The sequence below is a fragment of the Salmo salar genome, chromosome ssa14 (assembly GCF_905237065.1).
Source record: "Salmo salar chromosome ssa14, Ssal_v3.1, whole genome shotgun sequence".
Classification (NCBI taxonomy): domain Eukaryota; kingdom Metazoa; phylum Chordata; class Actinopteri; order Salmoniformes; family Salmonidae; genus Salmo; species Salmo salar.
In genome coordinates this window covers 61,081,549-61,105,915 of record NC_059455.1, presented here as the reverse complement: position 1 = coordinate 61,105,915, position 24,367 = coordinate 61,081,549, and the positions used below count along the sequence as shown (strand labels likewise).

At 42.3% G+C, this 24,367-nt stretch overlaps 1 protein-coding gene across 4 annotated transcripts in view; it reads right to left on the bottom strand.

Annotated features, from left to right (window-relative positions):
- Positions 1-21,275, bottom strand: part of ext1c (exostoses (multiple) 1c) — a 101,427-nt gene extending 80,152 nt beyond the window's left edge. Inside the window, exons 1-2 of one of the 4 annotated variants that reach the window (XM_014141519.2) lie at positions 21,052-21,275; positions 2,020-3,382 (exon numbers count right to left, since the gene is read on the bottom strand). In XM_014141519.2, coding sequence (XP_013996994.1) covers positions 2,020-2,966 — 947 coding nt within the window. In that variant the 5' untranslated portion in view covers positions 2,967-3,382; positions 21,052-21,275. 4 annotated transcript variants of the gene reach the window in all.
- Positions 21,276-24,367: the final 3,092 nt, after the last annotated feature.

Here is a 24,367-nt window from a genome sequence, read left to right as displayed (position 1 = left end):
GTAAGTTATTTATAATGAGGGTTACCTGGAGAAAATCTGATCTCTCTGAAACAAAAATGGATGGCCCTCCTTTCAGTAAAATATATTTTTACCCAAACCTCCCTGAACCAAAAAAAAAAACAAGTGACCATGCCCTGTACTCCAAATAATAATTCAAACATAAAGTGGATAGCAGAGAAGATGCCTACTGTTTACTCTCACCCCTAGGACAGACCAGAGCCTTAGATATGCCGTTTTAGAAACGGTTCGTTTTGTAAGCATTACATGGCAAAGTAGCCATAAAGTTGTGGATTTGAAGACCACCACGGATAAGAGGGGGATTTTATAAACGCATTTCATGCAATTCGACGTCATTTTACAAGACTGGAGACGAGCAGAATCTTTTTTTAATACCACAAGAGACCATGAAAATGAATGACCGCGTGCTGCAGCACTGGAGACATTTTGATTTCTATTCAGGCTATTGTAAAAAAAAAAAAAAGTTTGGAACATTGCTGAAGATGTCCATCAACTCAAAAAAAAGAACCAGTTACAACTGAAGTATCTGATCATAAATTAATTCAAGAAAAAGCTATTCATTGTTTAACACAGCAGCCACATATCATCAGGTAGGCCTATATGCACTTGTAAAAATTTTTTTTTAATTCGTAACATATATGAATGGGTGATGGACATCCACAAATTAACACAGACCATACGAAACGTAACATATCATACTAAATGGAGTGTCTGGGATTTATTTACAGGATAATATGAAATGCTCTGAGACCAAGTTGGAACAATACGTGACCACTTTCTGAACCACGATTCGAAGGACGGTCAAATCGCTCAAAATAACCCTCATCGAGATGTTGCCTATATCTAATAGTCCTTCTCATCACTTATTATTACAAATAGAAGATTATAACTTCTCACATTTAGTAAAGTTGCATAGCAGGCCTATAATATGTTACACCAAAAACACCTCACTCAGTCATCTCTTATCTGAAGCTGAATAGTCAAATGTTTTCCTCATGCGGACAAAACCTCAACAGCGTGCACGCCGCAGGCTATGCTTTGATTGAAACAAAATAGGCCTACAAGAAATGCTAATATTTTGTTAACAACCATCTGCTTTAATTCGCTGGCAAAACAGTTATTCAATAAGATCTGAATGCATACTTCCATGAAACTGATTGAGATCAAATGATTGGCATGCAGTTTCAACGGTAAAATGTGAAGAATTATCATTCACGATTGACAGTGATAATTTGAAACGAGGTATGCCTAACTTGGTGTTTGAGGGTATTAAAAATAGAAAATGTTCTTTAGGCAAGATGTGTGGGCATATAGGCAGACTTTGCAATTGGCAGATGCATTTTGTGCAAATATTCTACAATGATATTCAATCTGTCGGCTATAGAAGGTTGTCGCACAGCCTCAATGTCAGAGACAAACCAAAGATATCCCATATGCATCGGAGTCACTGCATTTTACAGCTTGTTTCTAGCATAAAACATTCCGGACTAAAGCGTCGTTATAGATTATTTAATATAAATCAGGTCCATTTCATTGATATTAAAATTAATTATATCAGTAGCAAGCTTTGGACCACAGGAAGAGTAGGACCTAAGGAACACCTATCCACTGCAGTGTGTAATGCAGTGTAGCCTAGATTCATATTTTTAATATATTTAACCTTTATTTAACTAGGCATATACACCATCCCAGCAGCGCAAAAACTCGGGAAGGAAGTAAATCTTTTTCAAAATATAACTTTGCCCTGTGCTTCTCCGAGTGTGCTCTTCGTATAACCTAGGCCCCTCAAACTCAACTTTGGACCTTGAAGCCAGTTCCACTGAGTGTTTTCATTGTTCCCCTCTAATCGGGGACTGATTTAGACCTGGGACTCCAGGTGGGTGCAAATCATTATCAGGTAGAACAGAAAACCAGCGGGCTCTGGACCTGGACTATTTTGTACATTTGGATCTGAATTGGAAGTTACGATTCACCGTTCTGCCCCTTAGGAACCTAACTTACCTCTCATACTCTAGGTTGTCATGGTCACAGCGGGCGTCTTTGTGTTTCTCCCAGTCCTTCCCGTGACGGCATGTGGTGAGGGACACTATGTCCTTCCCGTTATGGATATGATGCAGGGCGTTACGGGTGTCCGAGCCGATGCCCGTTAGATACCGCTTCCCTTTGAACATCAACAGGTACTTCCTGCGCGGTGGCACCGTGTTTCGCACCAACCAGCCCCTCTCGCCCCCCTTCTGGGGGTGGTCCTTGGAGAAGAGGGGGATGGAGACGTCGAACCCAGGCCGGAAGTGTTCCGTGTTGAGGCTGGCTTTAGCCAGGATGGCCTGACCGATGTTGAAGCCCAGGTCCTCGGTGTAGTTGGGCCAGGTGCCCGAGTACAGGTTAAAGATAAGGTGGTTCTGTCCCTCGTTCCAGAGCGGGTAACCCTTGATACGATCGTCCAAGTTGGGCACAAACTGCCCCGAGAGCTGGTCGCGGTCCAGAGTGTCAATCCCCAAAACGAAGAGACATGCCTCGCGAGGGTCTGTGGTGTAGTACCGTGACTCGCCTATAGACGTCAGTATCTTACGATAGCTCTCCGACCCGCGCTCACCCTTCTCCGATGGGTAAACGTACACTCTAAACCCATCCCGCCCTCTACGTCGACATCTCGTAAAGTCGAAGCAGGTCTCCATTCGGCAGCGACTGTCTTTATAGATGCCCGTCCAGGCTTGGTGACGCTGACGGGGGGACTCGGCAGAACCAGGCCCTGTCTGGAGTTCCTCCAGCTGGGCATAGCCCGGCAGGAGGACCCTGTCGGTCCAGTCGGGCCAGGGGCGCACCACATCGCCCCTCTGCTGCCCCAGCAGCTTGAGGAGACGGACCTGGACCCCACCGCCCCAGTAGAAGAGCAGCAGCCAGCAGCAAGCACACAGCCCCAGCAGGACATACTTCTTACGCGCCTGCATGGAGCCCAATGTCTCTCGTTCTCTTCCTCTATCGCTGTCGCTCTCTTTTTCCCCCCTCTCTCTGCCCCTCAGCTCCAAGCCTCACAAAGGTGGGTGAGTTGTTTCGAAGGTCTAACAAGGCGGGTCCAATATAGAACAGTGTGGTAACTTGGACATCATCTCTTCCAAGTCTGATCCAGTCCAGTTTAAGCCCATTGAGGATAAATAAATGGATGTCGAATCCACTCTCTTCTGTTTCGCTCTCTCGTCTCTCTCTCAGAATTGGGTGCTGTTAGCCTGTCTCTTGCTAGACAGTCTCTGTGGCGCGTGTGTGCATTTCCTGCACTGCCCGATGCTGAGGATGATGAAGGGCGATGTCTCCTCTCTCTCAAGCCCTCCTCGCCGCCTCATGGCGCCCGCTGTCTCCCGGGTCTCTCCTGGGGACGTAAACAAACGAGATCACAGCTCAGTACACAACCGGAGGAGCACTCAACAGCACAGATGCAGCACTAGGTACATTAACAAGTCAAGGAACACTGTCTCAAATGATTCAGCAACACACCATTATGTAAAGCACACAACACACCCTTATAACAACATACAGATATACTGTATAAACCAAAACACACACTATCAGCATGAAGCGTGTACAGACTCAGCAATAAATTAGCCCAACGGAGGGTAATTTCATACACATGACAGTGCAGTTGGACTACTTTAGGCTATAAAACCCTCTTAAGTTCAACTGAACTGATCAACTCTTTATGTAGAACTCTCTTGAAGATTAAAGCTAGTCTCCTCAAACATAGAGCTCGCTCAGTTCAGTTCACATAGCTGACAGCTCTGATGAGACACACATAACAAGAGACTCTCAAAGTTTAAATATACCCCCACTATCTCTATATTTGAAAATGGTCAAAGTAGTTTTAATGTTTGGTCTGGTTATGCTATTGACGTCCATTCTTGGAACCGTGTTGTTTTGGTTTTAGTATGCCGAACATGAAGCAGCCAGCTCTGATATTATCATGCACTTCAAGCTCCAGTTGAACAGCATCAGATACAGTTGAGATGCAGTGGAGGGGGAAATGGGGAGCCGTTTAGCCACTGAAATGGAGATTTGTAAAGTACGGGAAAATAGAGCCACTTTATGGCGGTGTAACGTCCGTTAATCTTGGAGTGTGGAGAGACTTTTTTGTTGTTGTTATATTTGAAAACATCATGCAACGGTTTTCAACACGGTATGTTTGCCCAAGCACCCCCCATAACTCCCCAGTGTGTGTGTGTGTGTGTGTGTGTGTGTGTGTGTGTGTGTGTGTGTGTGTGGGGAAAACCTCACAGAGCAGACCAGTGTTCCTACAGCCAGCCGCCACACAAAGGCAGCTTTCAGGTCTCACCTGCTCTCCCTCACTTTCTCTTTTCATCCCTCTCTCTACCTCCCTCCCTCTCCTACCTCTCCCTCACATTCCTCTACCTTCTCCATCCATGCGGAATTGAAGGCTACCCTCCCTGTTCTTCCTGTTATCACCTGTATGTATGGAGCCTGATATTGATCAACAATGCATTGTCTCATTAGGCCAGTGTATTGTGATACTATACAGAATGTCATTTGAATGTACATTGAAAGACTACTAAAACATTAATTTCCGACTCATTGTGTCTGTGTGTGTTTATGTACAACTCATGTACGTATGGTACATTAGTGTGTATGCAGGTGCTTATGACTATGTGTCTGTATGCAGGCCTCTTGTGACTATTTGTGTGTGTGTGTGTGTGTGTGTGTCCATGTATGTGTGTGCTTGTGTGTAAGTGAGGGCACATCAGGTAGTGTCAGATAGTGAGCTCACTGAGAGCCTTAGAGATTCTGAGTGTTGGTTTTTGGCTGAGCCAAGCTCCTCTCCCACAAAACAGTGGCAAGCAGACAAAGTTGTAAGGACACTAGGGATCCTTCTACATAGTCCTCATCAATAATTTACCGGCACCTTTAGTTAACATATTGATTTTCCTTTCTGAATTTCTTTTTGCTTTATATCCCCTGCCTTTCCTGCTGAAGTAAAACTCAATCTATCTAGGATACTCTCACACAGCTGAGACAAATATCCAATCTGACAGAAAAAGCCAACCTGAGGCAAGGGTTGGAACAGGTACAGGGAAGTGAAAAATAACGGGATTTTTCGAGGAACGGAAACAGGAAGCGGGAGCGAAAGTGATCTATAGTGTTCCCAGAACAGAAACGTTATTCTGAAATCTTGAGAACCGGTTAAAAATTTACTTTTAAATGTAATTTCTTTTAAAAGGCCTCCCGAGTGGCGCAGCAGTCTAAGGCACTACATCACAGGGATTGAGGTGTCACAACAGATCTGGGTTCGATCCTGGGCTGTGTCACAAACAGGCCATGACAGGGAATCCCATAGGGCGGCACACAATTGGCCCAGCGTTGTCCGGGTGGGATTGGCTGGGGGGGCTTTACTTGGCTCATCGTGCTCCAGCGACTCCTTGTGGCAGGCTGGGTGCCTGCAGGCTGACGGTGGTCGTCAGTTGAATGGTGTTTCCTCCGACATATTGGTGCAGCTGGCTTCCGGGTTAAGCGGCCGGGTTTTAAGAAGCACAGTTTGGCGGGTCATGTTTCGGAGGACGCATGACTAGACCTTCGCCTCTCCCAAGCTCGTTGGGGAGTTGCAGCGATGACACGAAATCGCAATTGGATATCACGGAATTTGGGAGAAAAAGGGGGTAAAATACCAACAACAAATTACAAATAATTAAAATTAACGTAATTCTTTGGTTCCAGAAATATAGGGGTTCTGCTCGGAATGGAACTATTGGAAAATCATTTTGGTTCCACCCCTGACCTGAGCACTATAATGTCTCTAATGATTTGTGGTTTAGGGTGATTGGCAACGATTATGGGAGTTATGATAATGATCATTGTCATGATGGTGACATGATGGTAATCACAAGGATAGATTCTCATTTTCTTCTCCAACTAATAACAATATACAGTACAGTAGGGAGAACAAGTATTTGATAACCTGCAAAATCGGCAGTGTTTCCTACTTACAAAGCATGTAGAGGTCTGTAATTTTTATCATAGGTACACTTAAACTGTGAGAGACGGAATCTAAAACAAAAATCGAGAAAATCACATTGTATGATTTTTAAGTAAATAATTTGCATTTTATTTCATGACATAAGTATTTGATCACCTACCAACCAGTAAGAATTCCGGCTCTCACAGACCTGTTAGTTTTTCTTTAAGAAGCCCTCCTGTTCTCCACTCATTACCTGTATTAACTGCACCTGTTTGAACTCATTACCTGTATAAAAGACACCTGTCCACACACTCAAACAGACTCCAACCTCTCCACAATGGCCAAGACCAGAGAGCTGTGTAAGGACATCAGTGATAAAATTGTAGACCTGCACAAGGCTGGGATGGGCTACAGGACAATAGGCAAGCAGCTTGGTGAGAAGGCAACAACTGTTGGCGCAATTATCAGAAAATGGAAGAAGTTCAAGATGACGGTCAATCACCCTCGGTCTGGGGCTCCATGCAAGATCTCACCTCGTGGGGCATCAATGATCATGAGGAAGGTGAGGGATCAGCCCAGAACTACACGGCAGGACCTGGTCAATGACCTGAAGAGAGCTGGGACCACAGTCTCGATCCTGTTTATTGTACTGTGCAAACGAAAACAGCAGTGTAGCAAAACTCGGCATTAACCATAGTAACCAGAAAACCCATTAGCGCTGGGAGCGCTAGCGCTAGCTAATAAATGTAAGCCAATACAAAACTAGAGCACGTTTTGGACTTGGCTTAGCCAGTAACAACGCAAATGCACAAACACAGACAGACAGAGTACCAATCAAAAGTTGAGCACACCTACTCATTCAAGGGTTTTTCTTTATTTATACTATTTTCTACATTGTAGAATAATAGTGAAGACATCAAAACTATGAAATAACACATATGGATGGAATCATGTAGTAATCAAAAAAAGTGTTAAACAAATCACAATATATTTTATATTTGAGATTCTTCAAAGTAGCCACCCTTTGCCTTGATGAAAGCTTTGCACACTGTTGGCATTCTCTCAACCAGCTTCATGAGGCCGTCACCTGGAATGCATTTCAATGAACAGGTGTGCCTTGTTAAAAGTTAATTTGTGGAATTTCTTTCCTTAATGCGTTTGAGCCAATCAGTTGTGTTGTGACAAGGTAGGGGTGGTATACAGAAAATAGCCCTATTTGGTAAAAGACCAAGTCCATATTATGGCAAGAACAGCTCAAATAAGCAAAGAGAAACGACAGTCCATCATTACTTTAAAACATGAAGGTCAGTCAATCCGGAAAATTTCAAGAACTTTGAAAGTTTCTTCCAGTGCAGTCGCAAAAACCATCAAGCGCTATGATGAAACTGTCTCTCATGAGGACTGCCACAGGAATGGAAAACCCAGAGTTAACTCTGCTGCAGAGGATAACTTCATTAGAGTTACCAGCCTCAGAAATTGCAGACAAAATAAATGCTTCACAGAGTTCAAATAACAGACACATCTCAACATCAACTGTTCAGAGGGGACTGCGTGAATCAGGCCTTCATGGTCGAATTGCTGCAAAGAAACCACTACTAAAGGACACCAATAATAAGAAGAGATTGGCTTGGGCCAAGAAACACAAGCAATGGACATTAGACCAGTGGAAATCTGTCCTTTGGTCTGATGAGTCCAAATTTGAGATTTTTGGTTCCAACCGCCATGTATTTGTGAGACAGTAGGTGAACGGATGATTTCCGCATGTGTGGTTCCCACCGTGAAGCATGGAGGAGGTGTGATGGAGTGGGGGTGCTTTGCTGGTGACACTGTCTGTGATTTATTGAGAATTCAAGGCACACTTAACCAGCGTGGCTACCACAGCATTCTGCAGCGATACGCCATCCCATCTGGTTTGCGCTTAGTGGGACTATCATTTGTTTTTCAACAGGACAATGACCCAACACACCTCCAGGCTGTGTAAGGGCTATTTGACCAAGAAAGAGAGTGATGGAGTGCTGCATCAGATGATGGATTTACATTTGACATTTGCATTTACATTTGAGTCATTTAGCAGACGCTCTTATCCAGAGCGACTTACAGTAGTGAATGCATACATTTCCTTTTTTTCATTTCATACATTTTTTTTCGTACTTGGCCCCCCGTGGGAATCGAACCCACAACCCTGGCGTTGCAAACACCATGCTCTACCAACTGAGCTACGGGGAAGGCTTAATAAAACAATTGCCACCGATCTACAAAAAAATACTCTCATGTCAAAGTGGAAGAAATATTGGAACATTTATTTTTTTAAATTATGAAAAATGAAACACTAATATATCTTGATTAAATAACTATTTAACCCCGAGTCAATACATGTTAGACACACCTTTGGCAGTGATTACAGCTTTGAGTGTTTTGGGGTATGTCTCTAAAAGCTTTGCACACCTGAATTGTATAATATTTGCCCATTATTCTTTTAAAAATACTTCAAGCTCTGTCAAATTGGTTGTTGATCATTGCTAGACAGCCATTTGTCTTGTCATAGATTTTAAGCCAAATTAGTCTCCCAATGTATGTTGGAAAGCAGACTAAACCAGGTTTTCCTATACGATTTTGCCTGCGCTTAGTTGTATTCCATTTATTTTTATCCAAATCAACTCCCTGGTCCTTGCCGATGACAAGCATACCCATAACATGATGCAGCCACCACGATGCTTGAAAATATGAAGCGTGGTACTCAGTGATGTGTTGTGCTGGATTTGCCCCAAACATAACTCTTTGTATTCAGGACAAAAGGTTCCTTTCTTTGCCACATTTTTTGCCGTATTACTTAAGTGCCTTGTTGCAAACAGGATGTATGTTTCGGAATATTTTTTATTCTGCACTAGCTTCCTGTTCACTCTGTCAATTAGGTTAGTATTGTGGAGTAACTACAATGTTGTTGATCCATCCTCAGTTTTCTATCACAGCCATTAAACTCTGTAACTGTTTTGAAATCACCATTGGTGATGGTAAAATCTCGAAGCGGTTTTCTTCCTCTCCGGCAACTGAGTTAGGAAGGACGCCTGTATCTTTGTAGTGACTGGGTGTAATGATACACCATCCAAAGCCTAATTAATACATATTCAGCATCTGTTTATTTTTTCTCCTTTTTACACATCTACTAATCGGTGGCCTTCGTTGCTGGACATTGGAAAACTCACTGGTCTTTGTGGTTGAATCTGTGCTTAAAATTCCTTACTTGATTGAGGGACCTTACAGATAATTGTATGTGTGGGGTACAGAGATGGGGTAGTCATTATAAAATAATGTTATTGAACACAGAATCCATACAACTTATTATGTGATTTGTTAAGCACATTTTCACTCCTGAACTTATGTAGGCTTGCCATAATAAAGTGGTTGAATACTTGTCTCAAGACATTTCAGCTTTTCATTTTTAATGAATTTGTAATTTAAAAATTAAAAAACTAAAATTCCACTTTGACATTATGGGGTATTGTGTCCATTTATTTTAAATGCAGGCTGTAGCACAATAAAATGTGGAAAAAGTAAAGGGGAATACTTTCTGAAGGCACTGTATGTGGCTCCACTGTCACACATCAACGATGAATGGATCAGTATGGTGGGGCCTAGCAATAAGACAGACCACAGTATCTGTTGAGGAGCCTTGCGGAGCCTAAGGGAAAGTACAGGGTTCAGACAGAGGTGAACCTTTAGGGTTCTTGTTGGAAGATCTTAGACTGCATCCTTCCCATTCTTCCTTCCTTCCATCTTTTGTATGGTTGATCACTGGTCTGACAGGATTGGGAAGCTTTGACACATTCGGTAGACAAGGGTTTGGAATCTTTTCTAGTTCCACCACCGATACGTTGATGTCAGACACAAGATCAGATCAAGAAGGAATCTGTGAAGTATTCCAGCTTAGCCTTGAGATATGGGGTGAAAGAATGTGTGGAAGCTGTCTAAAAACCCAATACAGAAAAAGCAGCCAAGGAAATTCTTCAGTAATTTGTCTCACTAGAAGACATGAGACTTGAAAAGAGTACAGTATCTCTAGGGAATACAGCCTTGAGATGACAGTGACTTGCCTTTTAAGGTAGGTAATGAATTCAAGTAAGAAGGACTTTTGAGATGCGTGATGTAGATACTGCGATGCATTGTGTTAAGGCCAACACACAAGAAAGAAGATGGGTCATCAGAGCATTACAGAGTTAAATATACAGAAACTCCTCCCTCCACCCCAAAAAGCACAAGAAAGAGGGTTGACACCCACCATCTCAGATTGTTCTGAAATTATTTCTGTAGTTAGAAATGGAAAAGATAGGCATTTCTGCAACATTATTTTGTTTAAATATAATTTGATCTCTGAGAAATTAAGCTAATTGATTGCACCCAAATTGTCCATACATTTATAGGATTCATATAATATTCAATAAATATAGTACCCAACATCCGATTTGCACAAAAACCTCTTCTTAACAATGATTAAAATGCGAGGAATCCAAACGTCACCCACAGACTCCACAAAACCCAAGCTGTACCTTGGAGTACTTTGTCATTTGACAAAATTTTCTCCCCAATTTTGTGATATCCAATTTGTAGTTACGACCTTGTCTCATCGCTGCGTCCTCCGAAACGGCTTCTTAACACACTGTTTGCTTAACACGAAAGTCAGCCTTACCAATGTGTTGGAGGAAACACCGTTCGACTGATGACCGAAGTCAGCTTGCAGGCGCCCAGCCTGCCACAAGGAATCACTAAAGCGTGATGAGCCAAGGAAAGCCCTCCCCGGCCAAACCCTCCCCTAACCCGGACAGCACTGGGCCAATTGTGCACCGGCCGGTTGTGACACAGCCTGGGATGTAGTGGCACCTCAGCACTGCAATGTAGTGCCTTAGACAACTGCGCTACTCGGGAAACTTGGGAGTATTGTTTATTCATACTATGTAATGTGTTCGCAGTGAATTTGGTGATTGTATTTTTTACCCCCTGTTCAGAGAGATTTGCGATTGAAGTCAACGGGAAATTTTCCAAGTCAATTAAATGAAAGTATCAGGTTTTACCCACTAGATGCTGCTGTTCCTGCTACTGCCCTTTAATCCAGTTTACTCGTATCTTTTGTTTATCAAATGTATGACAACATTTTCTTTGCAACTTTGGGTAGAAAACCAATAGCTTTTGTGCATGATGAAAATACATTCTGGTCCTCACAACTCAAGCCAGTCCTCCATGAAAGCAATTCCATTTTTCCTTCTCTTAGACTTAATCTGTGTCCAGGAAACCACCCGTGTGTGTGTGTTTCGTGAACAAGCAAACTATTAGGCTACAGCAGTTCTAATGGTTTCAATGTTATGGTCTCTAAGGGGTTTTCAATGGTAAAAGTCACAAACACACACTGTATAGTATTTTGCAATGGTATTGGGTTGGGTTTAATGGTAAATGTCACTAATCAAACAGATGTTTTCTAATAATTGTATTGACAAACAGACTACCATACAAAGGTTTATAATTGTATTATTTTATTAGGGTTGTCCCAACATTTTAGTCACTAGCCCATTTCTCCATCACATTTTTGGGCTACATATGAGAATTGCACCATAGGGATAGCCCTCTTGGGTTGAAGAATTAGGTTGCTAAGAGAAGGGCAAACTGAATTGCTTTCATGGTTGAATGGATTGAAATGTGAGGATGAGCACAGCATTTCTTTTCATTATGAGCAAAAGCTTTTGGTTTTCTACCCAAAGCTGCAACGAAAATGTTGTCATACATTTGATGAACAAAAGAGACCAGCAAAATTGATAAAGGGGCAGTAGCAAGAATAGCGGCGTCGAGTGGGCAAAACCTGGTCATTTCACTTAATTTATGGGGAAAATGCAAGCGACTTCAATGGCTAATTTCTCTGAACGGGAAAAAACATCACAAATTCACTGAGAATAAATTACATAGTATGAATAAACAATACTCGAAGTCGCAGCTTCATACAACTTGTCAAATGCTTGCTATGCTCAAACCCTACATACACCCCAAGCACTTCGTTCTGCCACCTCTGGTCTCTTGGCCCTCCCCCATCCTACAGGAGGGCAGCTCCCACTCAGCCCAGTCCAAGCTCATGTCTGTCCTGGCAACCCAATGGTGGAACCAGCTTCCCCCTGAAGCTAGGACAGCAGAGTCCCTAGCCATCTTCCAAAAACATCTGAAACTCTACCTCTTCAAAGAGTATCGTAAATAAACCCACAGCACCCTCACTTCTGACCCTGACCCCCCCCCCACTTAATTCCCCCCCCCCCCTTACTAGTTCTGACTTGCTGATGGCTACTTCATTGAGTTAAAATGTACTTATTTTAAGATTAATGCACTAACTGTAAGTCACTCTGGATAAAATGTCAAACACAGAGAACTGATACTGTATATTGGGGGGGTCTGTGGGTGGCGTTTGACCATTCATTCTTTTGACCATTCATTGGGCTCCCAAATGGCGCAGCGATCTAAGGCACTGCATCTCAGTGCAAGTGGCGTTACTTCAGTCCCTGGTTCAAATCCAGGCTGCATCACATCCGGCTGTGATTGGGAGTCCCATAGGGCGGCGCAGAATTGGCTCTGGGTTTGGCCGGGGTAGGTCATCATTGTAAATAAGAATTTGTTATTAACTGACTTGCCTAGTGAAATAAAAATGTGGATTCTTCTTAATCATTGTTAAGAAGGGTTTTTTGTGCAAATCGGTACTATATTTATTGAATATTATATGAATCCTATACATTTAAATGGCCAATTTGGGTGCAATCAATTAGCTTAATTTCTTAGAGTTCAAATCGTCTTTCAACAAAATAATGTTGCAGGAATGCTAATCTTATCTGTTTCTAACTACAGAAACGATTACAGAACAATCTGAGATGGTGGGTGTCATGGCTTGAAATGACATGGGACCAGGGTTGGGTAGGTTACTTTCTAAATGTAATCCCTTAGTTACCTGTCCAAAATTGTAATCAGTAATGTAGCTATTGGATTACCCAAACTCAGTAACGTCATCTGATTACATTCAGTTACTTTTAGATTACATTCCCCTTAAGAGGCATTAGAAGACGACAAAAATGTATGTTACCAATTGAAACACATCTATGGCAGGATAAATCAATGTTAAAAAGTTTACATAGCTGGCCATATATGGATGTTACATTTTACTTTATGGGTTGGTTATGTAGGCTTCTTCTGACCCATCGCTTTCTACTACATATAATAATACGATTAAATTATATCTTTACATTAAAAACCAAAGTCTATCAGAATTCCAGTCATTCCAATAAATGTTATACCCCTTGATCTTCAAGAATAGGATTTGGAAATATGGAAGTATAGATTAGCCAAATTGTTTTACCTGAGCATAACCCCAAAACTAAGGATTTATTAGCTTTGTTGTTTATGATTTTGTTTAAGTCTATCAAAAGTGTGCAAGTTTGAAAGTGTCCATTAGGCCTATGGATAAAAAATGTATTGGCTTGAATTAGCCAATAGTGCATCGCCCGATTGGGCTCCCGGTTGGGCTCCCGGTGACACAGCCTGGGATGTAGTGGCACCTTTATAAGACTTGGAAATATGGAAGTATAGATTAGCCAAAATTGTTTTATCTGAGCATGACCCCAAAACGAAGGACTTATTAGCCAGCCCTACTCTGTTGTTTATGATTTTGTTGTCATGGAGGACTGATTGGGCTCATTGATTTGAGTTGAAAAATAAATGCTGCTCTCATGGAATGGCATAATTTGAGCACTACTGAAAAGTGCTATTTACATATGAAAAATGAATGCAATATGCTGCATTTGCTATAGGCCTATGGTTAAACGTTTTGTTGGTGACACTTTAATATCTTGATAATAATGCAGCTGTTTAAAGGGCAAATCCACAGGTGAAACAATAACAAAACGGCCGCCCCGCTTCTGTTTTGGTAAGAAGCTGAGGGATGGACCTGGAGAAAGGCAACCACTTTCAGATTAAATAGACAGAGCTATGGATACAAGGACTGACCATCCATGATATCAAAATTATTATTTTAACCATGTTATGAGGCTATACAGTGTGTGTTTACATTTGCAATGTTTACAAACATTGGAGAAAAACAAGGTTATATGTTGGGTTCTCATGGATTGTGACAGTTGAACTAAGCTCATGAGGCATTTATAAGTTATAATTTATAAGTCCAAAAATGGATGTGGCAACTACAGATTGCCCCTTTAAGTCTATCAAAATATTGCCCCTTTGAACATGTGTCCATCAGGACTATGGATGAGAACAATGTATTGGCATGAATTAGCCCCACTTTTATGTTGCAACAGCCCATTTTTCATTGTCCACTGGTTTCAGAAACAATGATTGATAGGCAGCTTAAATTTCTTGAATTCTATCATTATTGGGTTCAAATACACATTTAGATTTGTGAACAGCCATCCACAACCCGTAAAGCGCAAATAGCTACAGAAGAGAGCAGCACTGTGATTCACATCAATGCGCTATGTAGATAACAATAATAAGTGATATTCGTATCGCCGTAGACTGCACCACTACTGTCATCCTTACATCCAAGCCTTTATTCAAGTTTGATCATCTTTGGATGCTGACAGCAGTCATACGCTCAGGTGGAACAAACTTAAACTTGCGCCTTTTTTCAATGCTGATTTGAATGTCATTCTGAATTTAAAAGTAATCCTCAAAGTAATCATCTACTTTTTCAAAAGTATCTGTAATCGGATTACAATATTTTAGCTGGTAACGGATTACAGTTACCGTCTTTTTCTTGTCCATCCTAACGTCTCTGCCCACACAGCATCCTAGTCTGTCTCTGGGTTTGTTGTTAGTTCACATGCTTCAGTCAGTGAGTGTGACAGCTGGACTAGCGGCCTGCTCAAAGCTCATCCCTCCATCCATCCATCCCTTCTCCTCGAGGACTGCCCGCCTTGCCTCAACGTTGCCTGCTGTTCCCACAAGACCAACTAGAGTGTCTCTGCAACTATCGAAGGAAACGCAATTGAATTGAATCATCAGTAGATTGGATCGTGTTTACAGCAACTGTCAACTACAACTCAGATGCAATAATACAGGATGGTAGCAGGGTAGGGAAAGTATATGAAGGCATTGATAGAAACTGAAATGAGCTTGCGTTGAACTCTGAAGGGAGTAGTGATTTCCTCTGTGCATGGCGAGGCAATACTATTATGTCAGAGATGATTTGCGTAGGTATATAAAGCAGACCGTAAACTGACACCAAGATCAGCAGCGTTTGTTGTTAAAATAATAACGAAAGAAAGAGTTGGCAGTCAGTGTCTAAATGAGAATGTGTTCTCAGTCAGCCCGGTAAAATAAGGGTTAAAAATCTCCTTGATAAAGTTACACAGAGACTCAAATCCTGAACTCCTACTTGTTTGCCTTTCTGCCAACGTGTTCAGTTAGTAGGCTGTTTTTGTGTGTGTGCATGTGTGTCTTCCTGCACACACACACACACACATACGTTTGTTTACTGTACTAAAGCTGGATACACATGTTATTCCAGAGAAATGAACTGTTCCTGAAGAAAAACACATTTTGCGGTGAGGTGAAAGGCGACACAAGACTCAAATTAAACACTGGTCTCTGTCATTAAAGGCTGGAGAGCCATAGCTGCAATTCTAAGGGCTTCTTAGTCCTAGCCTTATTCGGCCATGCAATGTGTGTTTGTGGGACGTGTGTGTTTGTGGGGACGTATCTGTTTGTTGGGGAGAACTTGACCAGGAATGACTGAGGCTGTGGTGAGGTTTGTCTGCTGTCATATGAGTCTGCGGTCATCTTAGAAAGTGCTTTCGTGAAAAAGAGAAACCAGGGACAGTCAAATCAAATCAAATCCTGACACGTCCTGGTAATCCGTCTGGCACTGCGGCCTTGTGAATGTTGACCTGTCTAAAGGTCTTACTCACATCGGCTGCAGAGAGCATGACCGCACAGTCTCCCATACAGCTGGTGCTCTCATGCATGTTTCAGTGTTATTTGCCTCAAAACGAGCATAGAAGTAGTTTAGCTCGTCTGGTAGGCTTGTGTCACTGGGCAGCTCTCGGCTGTGCTTCCCTTTTTAGTCTGTAATGGTCTGCAAGCCATCTGACGAGCTTCAAAGCCGGTGTAGTACGACTCGATCTTAGTCCTGTATTGACGCTTTGCCTGTTTGATGGTTCGTCGGAGGGTATAGCAGGATTTCTTATAAAATTCCGGGTTAGAGTCCCGCTCCTTGAAAGCGGCAGCTCTAGCCTTTAGCTCAGTGTGGATGGTGCCTGTAATCCATGGCTTCTGGTTGGGGTATGTATGTACGGTCACTGTGGGGACGACGTCGTCGACGCACTTATTGATGAAGCCAATGACAGATAAGGTGTACTCCTCCATGCCATTGGAGGAATCCCGGAACATAGCATCTGTGTCAACTGACCACTTTTTTATTGATCTAGTCATTGGTGCTTCCTGCTTTAATTTTTGCTTGTAAGCAGGAATCAGGAGGATGGAATTATGTTCAGATAGTCCAAATGGAGGGCAAGGGAGAGCTTTGTACGCGTCGCTGTGTGTGGAGTATAGGTGGTCTAGAGTTATTTTCCCTCTGGTTGCACATTTAACATGCTGATAGAAATTTGGTAAAACTGATTTAAATTTCCCTGCATTAAAGTCCCCAGCTACTAGGAGCGCCACCTCTGGGTGAGCGTTTTCTTGTTTGCTTATGGCGGAATACAGCTCATTCAATGCTATCTTAGTGCCAACCTCTGACTGAGGTGGTATGTAAACAGCTACGAAGAATACAGATGAGAACTCTCTTGGTAGGTAGTGTGGTCTACTGCTTATCATGATATACTCAACCTCAGGCGAGCAATAGCTCGAGACTTCCTTAGATATAGTGCACCAGCTGTTATTTACAAAAACACATAGTCCGACGGTCCTTGTCTTACCCTATGCCGCTGTTCTAACCTGCCGGTACATCGTATAACCAGCCAGCTGTATGTTGATATTGTCGTTGTTCAGCCACGACTCTGTGAAGCATAAGATGTTACTGTTTTTAATGTCCCTTTGGTAGTTTAATCTTCCCCGTAACTCCTCGATTTTATTGTCCAAAGATTGCATGTTTGCTAGCAGAATTGAGGGAAGTGGGGGTTTATTCGATCGCCCCCGAATTCTCAGAAGGAAGCCCGCTTTCCGGCCTCTCTTTCTCTGCCTCCTCTTCACGCAGATCACGGGGGTTGGGGCCTGTTCCCGAGGGAGCCGTATATCCTCCGCCTCGGGCTCGTCAGTCGTGAAAGAAGAAAAAGGATTCTGCCAGTCCGTGGTGAGTAATCGCAGTCCTGATGTCTAGAAGTTATTTTCGGTCATAAGAGACGGTAGCGGCAACATTATGTACAAAATTAGTAAAAAAATAAGTTGCAGATAAACGAACAAAAAAACACAATTGGTTGGGGGCACGTAAAACGTCTGCCTTCTTATGTCCTACCAATGCCCATGGGCCTCTAGTTGACTTGAAATGTCATGTTTTCTTTCTCTTTGCCTTGTAATCAGCCCAAGTTTCTGCCTGTTACAATGGAGGTAGTACACACACACATTTTTTATCCATGACCATGGCCGTAAAAAATGGCTTTCTTTCTATCTACAGTGAGCTAGTAGCGTGGAATTTTTCAATTCAGTAGGAATTACCTAAGGACCGTAATCACCATAACCCTAATCAAGCCCTGGCATTTTTATGAGGACATTTTCTTGATAGTTGTGCTTTTCTACCTAATAAAACCTTGTTGCTCTGCATGGTGCAAGTCTGCAAGAGACTGACACGGTTAATAAGATGTTTACCTCTAGCCTGAACAACCCGTGCCTAGCCTCCCACCGCCTTAACGATAATTAATCAAGCCGGGTTGTAATTATGTCTCAACAATATGCTGCTCTCACTCCGACGCCACAAGGGCTAATTAAGTAAACATACAAGATGGGTTGGAACAATTAGGGCTGCTAGGGCTGCTAGCTCAACATCAACTAGTGCTGCTCCCACAGCAGAGCATGTAGGATATGGAACACAACTTATCGTGCTATCTGCATGGGGCTCGAAGCAGAAGATGCCCTCTGTATCCAGATCTGGGATCAGATTATAGTGAAATATCCTAACCTTGACTACAAGGGATGAAAGTAAAATGTGATCTTGGATCCGTTCTAAAAAGGACAATTTCACGACTACATGATGATCAGTCCAAGGAAAGATAATATTTTTTATGACTATGGGGTGCCAGTGTTTTATGGGGGTGCCCTGATTCGTTATGGCAGTGCCCAGCAATCCTATAACTCAAACATTGCTTCCGCCGTTATGATACCCATTCTAGAAGCAGCCAACTCGTACCCCGTCCTTCCCTATACAAAATGAGGTAATATATTAAGTGTGGCATAATGCAATGAGTCCGCCATCCTTGTCAGAGCAGCAGGGACCGGGACACTTTGAATCACCTATCCACATCACTAGATACCATTGTATGACACTCAAGGGGAGTCATGCAGTCAGACTGCATGATGATTCTTTCAACACCTTTACTAGGGTACGTTCTCCAAATATGGATCAAATAATAACTAGAATCTAGTATCCTGAAAGGGAAGCTAGAATCCTTAGTTGCTACATTCATTTTGAGACTTACAAATGAATGATTTACACTGAGTATAGCAAACATTAGGTACACCTTCCTAATATTAAGTTGTGCACCCCCCCCCAAACTCAATTCGTCAGGGTATGGACTCTACAAGGTGTCAAAATCATTCCACAGGGTGTTGTACTATTCTTGATACACACGGGAAACTGTTGAGCATGAAAAACACAGCAGCGTTGCAGTTCTTGACACAAACCGGTGCGCCTGACGCCTACTACCACACCCCGTTCAAAGGCACTTAAACATTTTGTCTTGACCACTCACCCTCTGCATGGCACACATACAAAAACCATGTCCTTCTTAAACCTGCCTTCTCACCGTCATATACACTGATTGAAGTGGATTTAACAAGTGACATCAATAAGGGATCATAAGCATTTCACGGTAAGGTCAACACTTGTTGTATTCGGCACATGTGACAAATAAAGTTTGATTTGATTCGCCTGGTCAGGCTGTGTCATGGAAAGAGCAGGTGTTCTTAATGTTATGTATACTCAGTGTATACTCATTGATTCTGGAAGAATATAACTTATGTCTCATCAGCTTAGTTCAACTGTCATAGCCCGTTAAAACCCCAAATAAAAGCTTGTTTTAGTCCAATGTTTTGTAAACAATGTAAATGTAAACAAACACTGTATAGCTTCAAAACATGGTTAAAACTAATTTTGTTATCATGAATGGTCAATCCTTGCATCCATTGCTCTGTCTATGAATTTGAGAGTTGTTACATTTCTCCAGGCCCATCCCTCAGCTAGCTTTAGAAGCTATTACTGTTTAGTAGCAGTGAATGTGAAATCATTCCACAGGTTTTGTGTTTCGGTTTCAAATGATTTCTGGGGCGTCAGTTTGGCCCTGTCCTTGGCTGCACTTCATCAGTCAATACCATAAATGAGTTATTGTCATGGGATGTCACCATTTCATTTCCCACCCTAATACTTCCCAACTGAATTGGTTCTGACACCTCTCTTGACATTGGGGATGCTGAGCTCCATAGCTCAGTCAGTATCCAATTGGAGTGTGCAAGAAAGGCATCTCTCACCATCCACACTTGAAAAAACAGGGCCATCCATCATCACAAGTCAAAATGTGTCAAGGGCATATCCAAGACAAACACACGGTCATGCATAATGTTATGTTAATAGATTTGAAATGTCATTTACGAATGCCATCATCCTATTGCATCAAGAAAATTACACCCATATTAGATCATTTCTGAAGCAGAGAAAAGTCTACCTTTATAATTTTCTACATAATTCTTCATTCTCAAAAAAACAAGCAGACAGTAGAATGGTAGCCTAGGTGAAGGTGTTGTTACCTGTACTTATTGTGGTCCTTTATTGTGGTTATACGGAAATGACAGACTGTGTTATCCACTTTTGAAAGAAAGTGTTTAGTCCTTGTCGACAATAGTCACCGAGTTGTCAGCAATTTGTCAACAAAATCTGTCATTGCTTGCCTCTGTTCTCTTGACGCTCCTCTAGCTACAGCGGTACGTCTTGTTTGCGTACAAGTTGAGCGTCCTTTTTAGCGGTCCGAGGGTTTAATGCCTGGGTTGAGGCACTTCGCACTGGCGGTCCTCTCGATTTACGAGCTCTACAACATGATTGAGTACACACGACTGACACGCGCAAATCACTCAGGGCGCGTCCATAAAAATAATCTCACCGCGGCGATTCCCCCCGCCCCTGTCTGTGCTCACAAGGCTACAGTTTTCTCCCTCTCCACAAGTGGCGTAATTTTGATGTTCGCACTACCTGGAGCCACATTAAACCACACGCTTTCTGTGCACCAAGGAAATGAACACAGTATTTCAGATCATTCACTCTCACTCAATATTCAACTTGCCACTATATGCTAGCCTATAGGAATAGACTGCAGCCTATCCCTTTGTCACGACAAGTGTATGTCACTCCCGTATTTGCACTCCCTTCATCTGAGCATGAGTGTGTTGAGGCCGTTGAAGCAATTCCGCAGAAGGTATGGAAACAATGCATAGGGGAAATAAACAATTGAGTGGTGGCGACAAATAGACCAAGCATTCAAATGCGCTGCCATAGGCTACTCGTAGAATATGTGAACAGTGACAGTAGGAACCTAGCCGAGCATGCAGACTCCGTAGGTTATGCTATGCTCGTTCCCTTAATATTAAATATGAACATTGAAGAGGCACAATGCCCTTGGACACTGTGCACGATGTCACATGCAGGATCACTTCTCCGTCTATAAACACTTGTCTATATTATGTGATTGAAGATAATCCTGTAGATTACTTCCGGAGTGCAATATGCAGTCATTGATATAGGCTGTTGAACAGCTATACAGAAATAAGAGCGCCCAGAAATAGTCTCCGGGCTACATCGCCAGTGCAATCCGCCTGCTTTCTCCGGACCGCGAACTCACCCTCACCGGGGGGAAACAAAGCACAATTCCCCGCTCAGGCGATTTCCTTTTCACTCCTCGACCAAGCATTTGCAAATCACCTCCACATGAATGCACAGGTTATTATTCGATACCGGTATTGTGGTATCTGCGACAAGTTGTCCATTTTAAACATCCACAACATTCCAAAGACGACCCGCCCCCGGCGTTTGTGATTGGTTCTCGCCGTGCCAAGGTACCTCGGTCTCGCAAACTGTATTTAAAGAAAACAGGCACATCTGGATCTGGCCAGCGGTTCCGCGCAACTGGAGGATTTCGGAACCACTGAATTACGCACACAGAACGGCTTCGACTTTGAAGTGAACCTTACATATGTCGGCAATTGATTTGGTTTCAAGATAAACATTGTGTAACTCTAAACTAGTCTTGCATGCTGACTTTTTCTGTAATATAATTTAATCTATACTGAACAAAAATATTAACGCAACATGTAAAGTGTTGGTCTCATGTTTCATGTGCTGAAATAAAAGATCCCAGACATTTTCCAAGTTTAATTCTCTCAAATGTTGTGCACAAATGTGTTTACATCCATGTTAGTGAGCATTTCTCCTTTTCCAAGATAATCCATCCACCTGACAGGTGTGGCAAATCAGGAAGCTGATTAGACAGCATGATCCTTACACAGGTGCACCTTGTGCTGGGGAAAATAAAAGGCCACTCTAAAATGTGCAGTTTTGTCACACAACCCAATGCCATAGATGTCTCAAGTTTTGAGGGAGGGTGCAATTGGCATGCTGACTGCAGGAATGTCCACCCGAGCTGTTGCCAGAGAACTGAATGTTCATTTCTCTACCATAAGCCACCTCCAAAGTCGGTTTAGAGAATTTGGCAGTACATCCAACGGCCAGCCCAGGACCTCCACATCCGGCTTCTTAACCTTCAGGATTGTCAGAGACCAGCCACAAGGACAGCTGATGAAACAGAGGAGTATTTCTGTCTGTAATAAAGCCCTTTTGTTAATTCTGATTGACTGGGCCTGGCTCCCCAGTGGGTGAACCTGGTACCAGGTGGGTGGGCCTATGCCCTCCCAGGCCCACCCTTGGCTGTGCCACTGCCCAGCCATTTGAAATCCATAGATTAGGGCCTAATGAATTTATTTCAATTGACTGGTTTCCTTACATAAACTATAACTCAGTAAAATTGTTGAAATTGTTGCATGTTGCATTTATATATTTTTTCAGTATAGCAGAAAGGACAAGGATGGAACATTTCAATTCACACACATGCACACACACAAACATACACATGCACACACAATTCATAACTTAGGCTATTACCAAATTAATATGTTACAATGGCAATTAAATATTCTGTAGGCCTACAGTATACAGTGCTATCATTAAAAAGGAGAGAAAGGAAAGGGTTTTATGCTCATATGAGGAAGATGATAAAGACATCAGTATGATCAAGGTGGTCATCTGTGACTAGCCCACACCCAAATGCTGGTAATTTTCTATGCACCTCGCGCCTCCCTGTGTTCAAAAGTTGTAACTACTCACACTGTCTCTGTCTCCTTTGTGAGGCTACGCCATGCTCCTTGGCCTTTTCTCAATTTGTTTTGCTCAACTCCTACATCCTCTCTCCTCCATCATCTCTCTCCCCCTTTTGAAAAAGGTCAAAGGTAATCGAGGCGAGGTGGCAAGGAGAGGGAACGTGGGATGAAAATGCCTCTGTATGAAATGAGACTCTCCTTTTCCACTCATTTACAAGGGTGGATCCAAAATATAATGTGTAAAGTGCTAAAAACGAATTTAGTTAGTTTTGCATGACATTTTATAGATACAATGATAAGTAGCATATTGTTTTTGAAACTTGTGCATGCTTTTCTCATGCAACAAAAAACAAAAGCTTCAAAGGGGGTGTGGGAGATAAAAAAATTATTCCACAAAGGACTCAGGTAGGATACACATGACTATTCTCGATGAAAGGTGGCTATCGAGGAGCTGGAGGGGACACTCTTCCGTTCACCTATTAATGAATTGACATCTCCTCCACCACTCAACCACTTATCGGTTTCCGGGTCACGGAGGAGAGAGAGAGGACGGAGGAGAGAGGGTGGAGGACGGACTTTTGACCAAATGAGAAAACACCCATGTCAACGGGCTGCTCTCATGATGACATCATAGCCCATCCCCTATATGCTATCTCTCAGGACTGAGATCATAGCCTATCCCCTATCTGCTATCTCTCAGGACTGAGATCATAGGGGATAGGCTATCTGCTATCTCTCAGGACTGAGATCATTGTACAACCCTGTGCAGGCTGTCTGCAGATTAGAAACAGCATCTGTCACGGTTTCAACGTGATTCCAGGATGCTTTCTCTCCAAATGGAAACAAGGTAGGCTACATTTAGGATTAAGTTGTGTTCCAAATACACTGACTGCATCTTACTCCACACAATGAGCCAGTGTGTAGGCTGATCAAAATAAAACATTATTTAAAAACTCTTAAGAAACCTGAAGTGAGTTTGCACCGTTAGAATAATTGCTCAGCTTCATAATATTCTTAAATGTTATGATCTTAATTCTATGTCAAAGCACATCACACAAATTACATTTCAAAGCACAAAAGGCTTCATTTATATTCATGAGATTGGATTGGATTTTTTTAATACATAATTGATGATCAGAAACCGTATGAGACACACTCCTCATTAGATAAGTGTCAGTGTAAGAATGGGGGGAAAAAAACATACATTTTCTCAGTTGCATTCCATAAAATAGCATGACCTGAGGAGCCAAGTGAGATGTAGGAAGGTAGTTTTCAAGTGCAGAATGATTTTTTTTTACAATGAAGGAGTCCAGTATGTCCATATGTACAGTGAATAAATTGCAAGAAGGCAAAAACCTATATTTACATAGACTATTTTATTTTTTATTTTTTATTTAATCTTTATTTAACCAAGTAGGCCAGTTAAGAACAAGTTCTCATTTAAAACTGTGACCTGGCCAAGATAAAGCAAAGCAGTGCGACAAAAACAACAACACAGAGTTACACATGAACAAACGTACAGTCAATAACACAATAACACAAAAAATCTATGGACAGTGTGGGCAAATGTAGAAGAGTAGGGAGGTAAGGCAATAAATAGGCCACAGCGGCGAAATAATTACAATTTAGCATTAACACTGGAGTGATAGATGTGCAGATAATGAATGTGCAAGTAGAGATACTGGGGTGCAAAAGAGCAAGAGGATAAATAACAATATGGTAGTTGGGTGAGCTATTTACAGATGGGCTATGTACAGGTACAGTGATTGGTAAGCTGCTCTTACAGCTGAT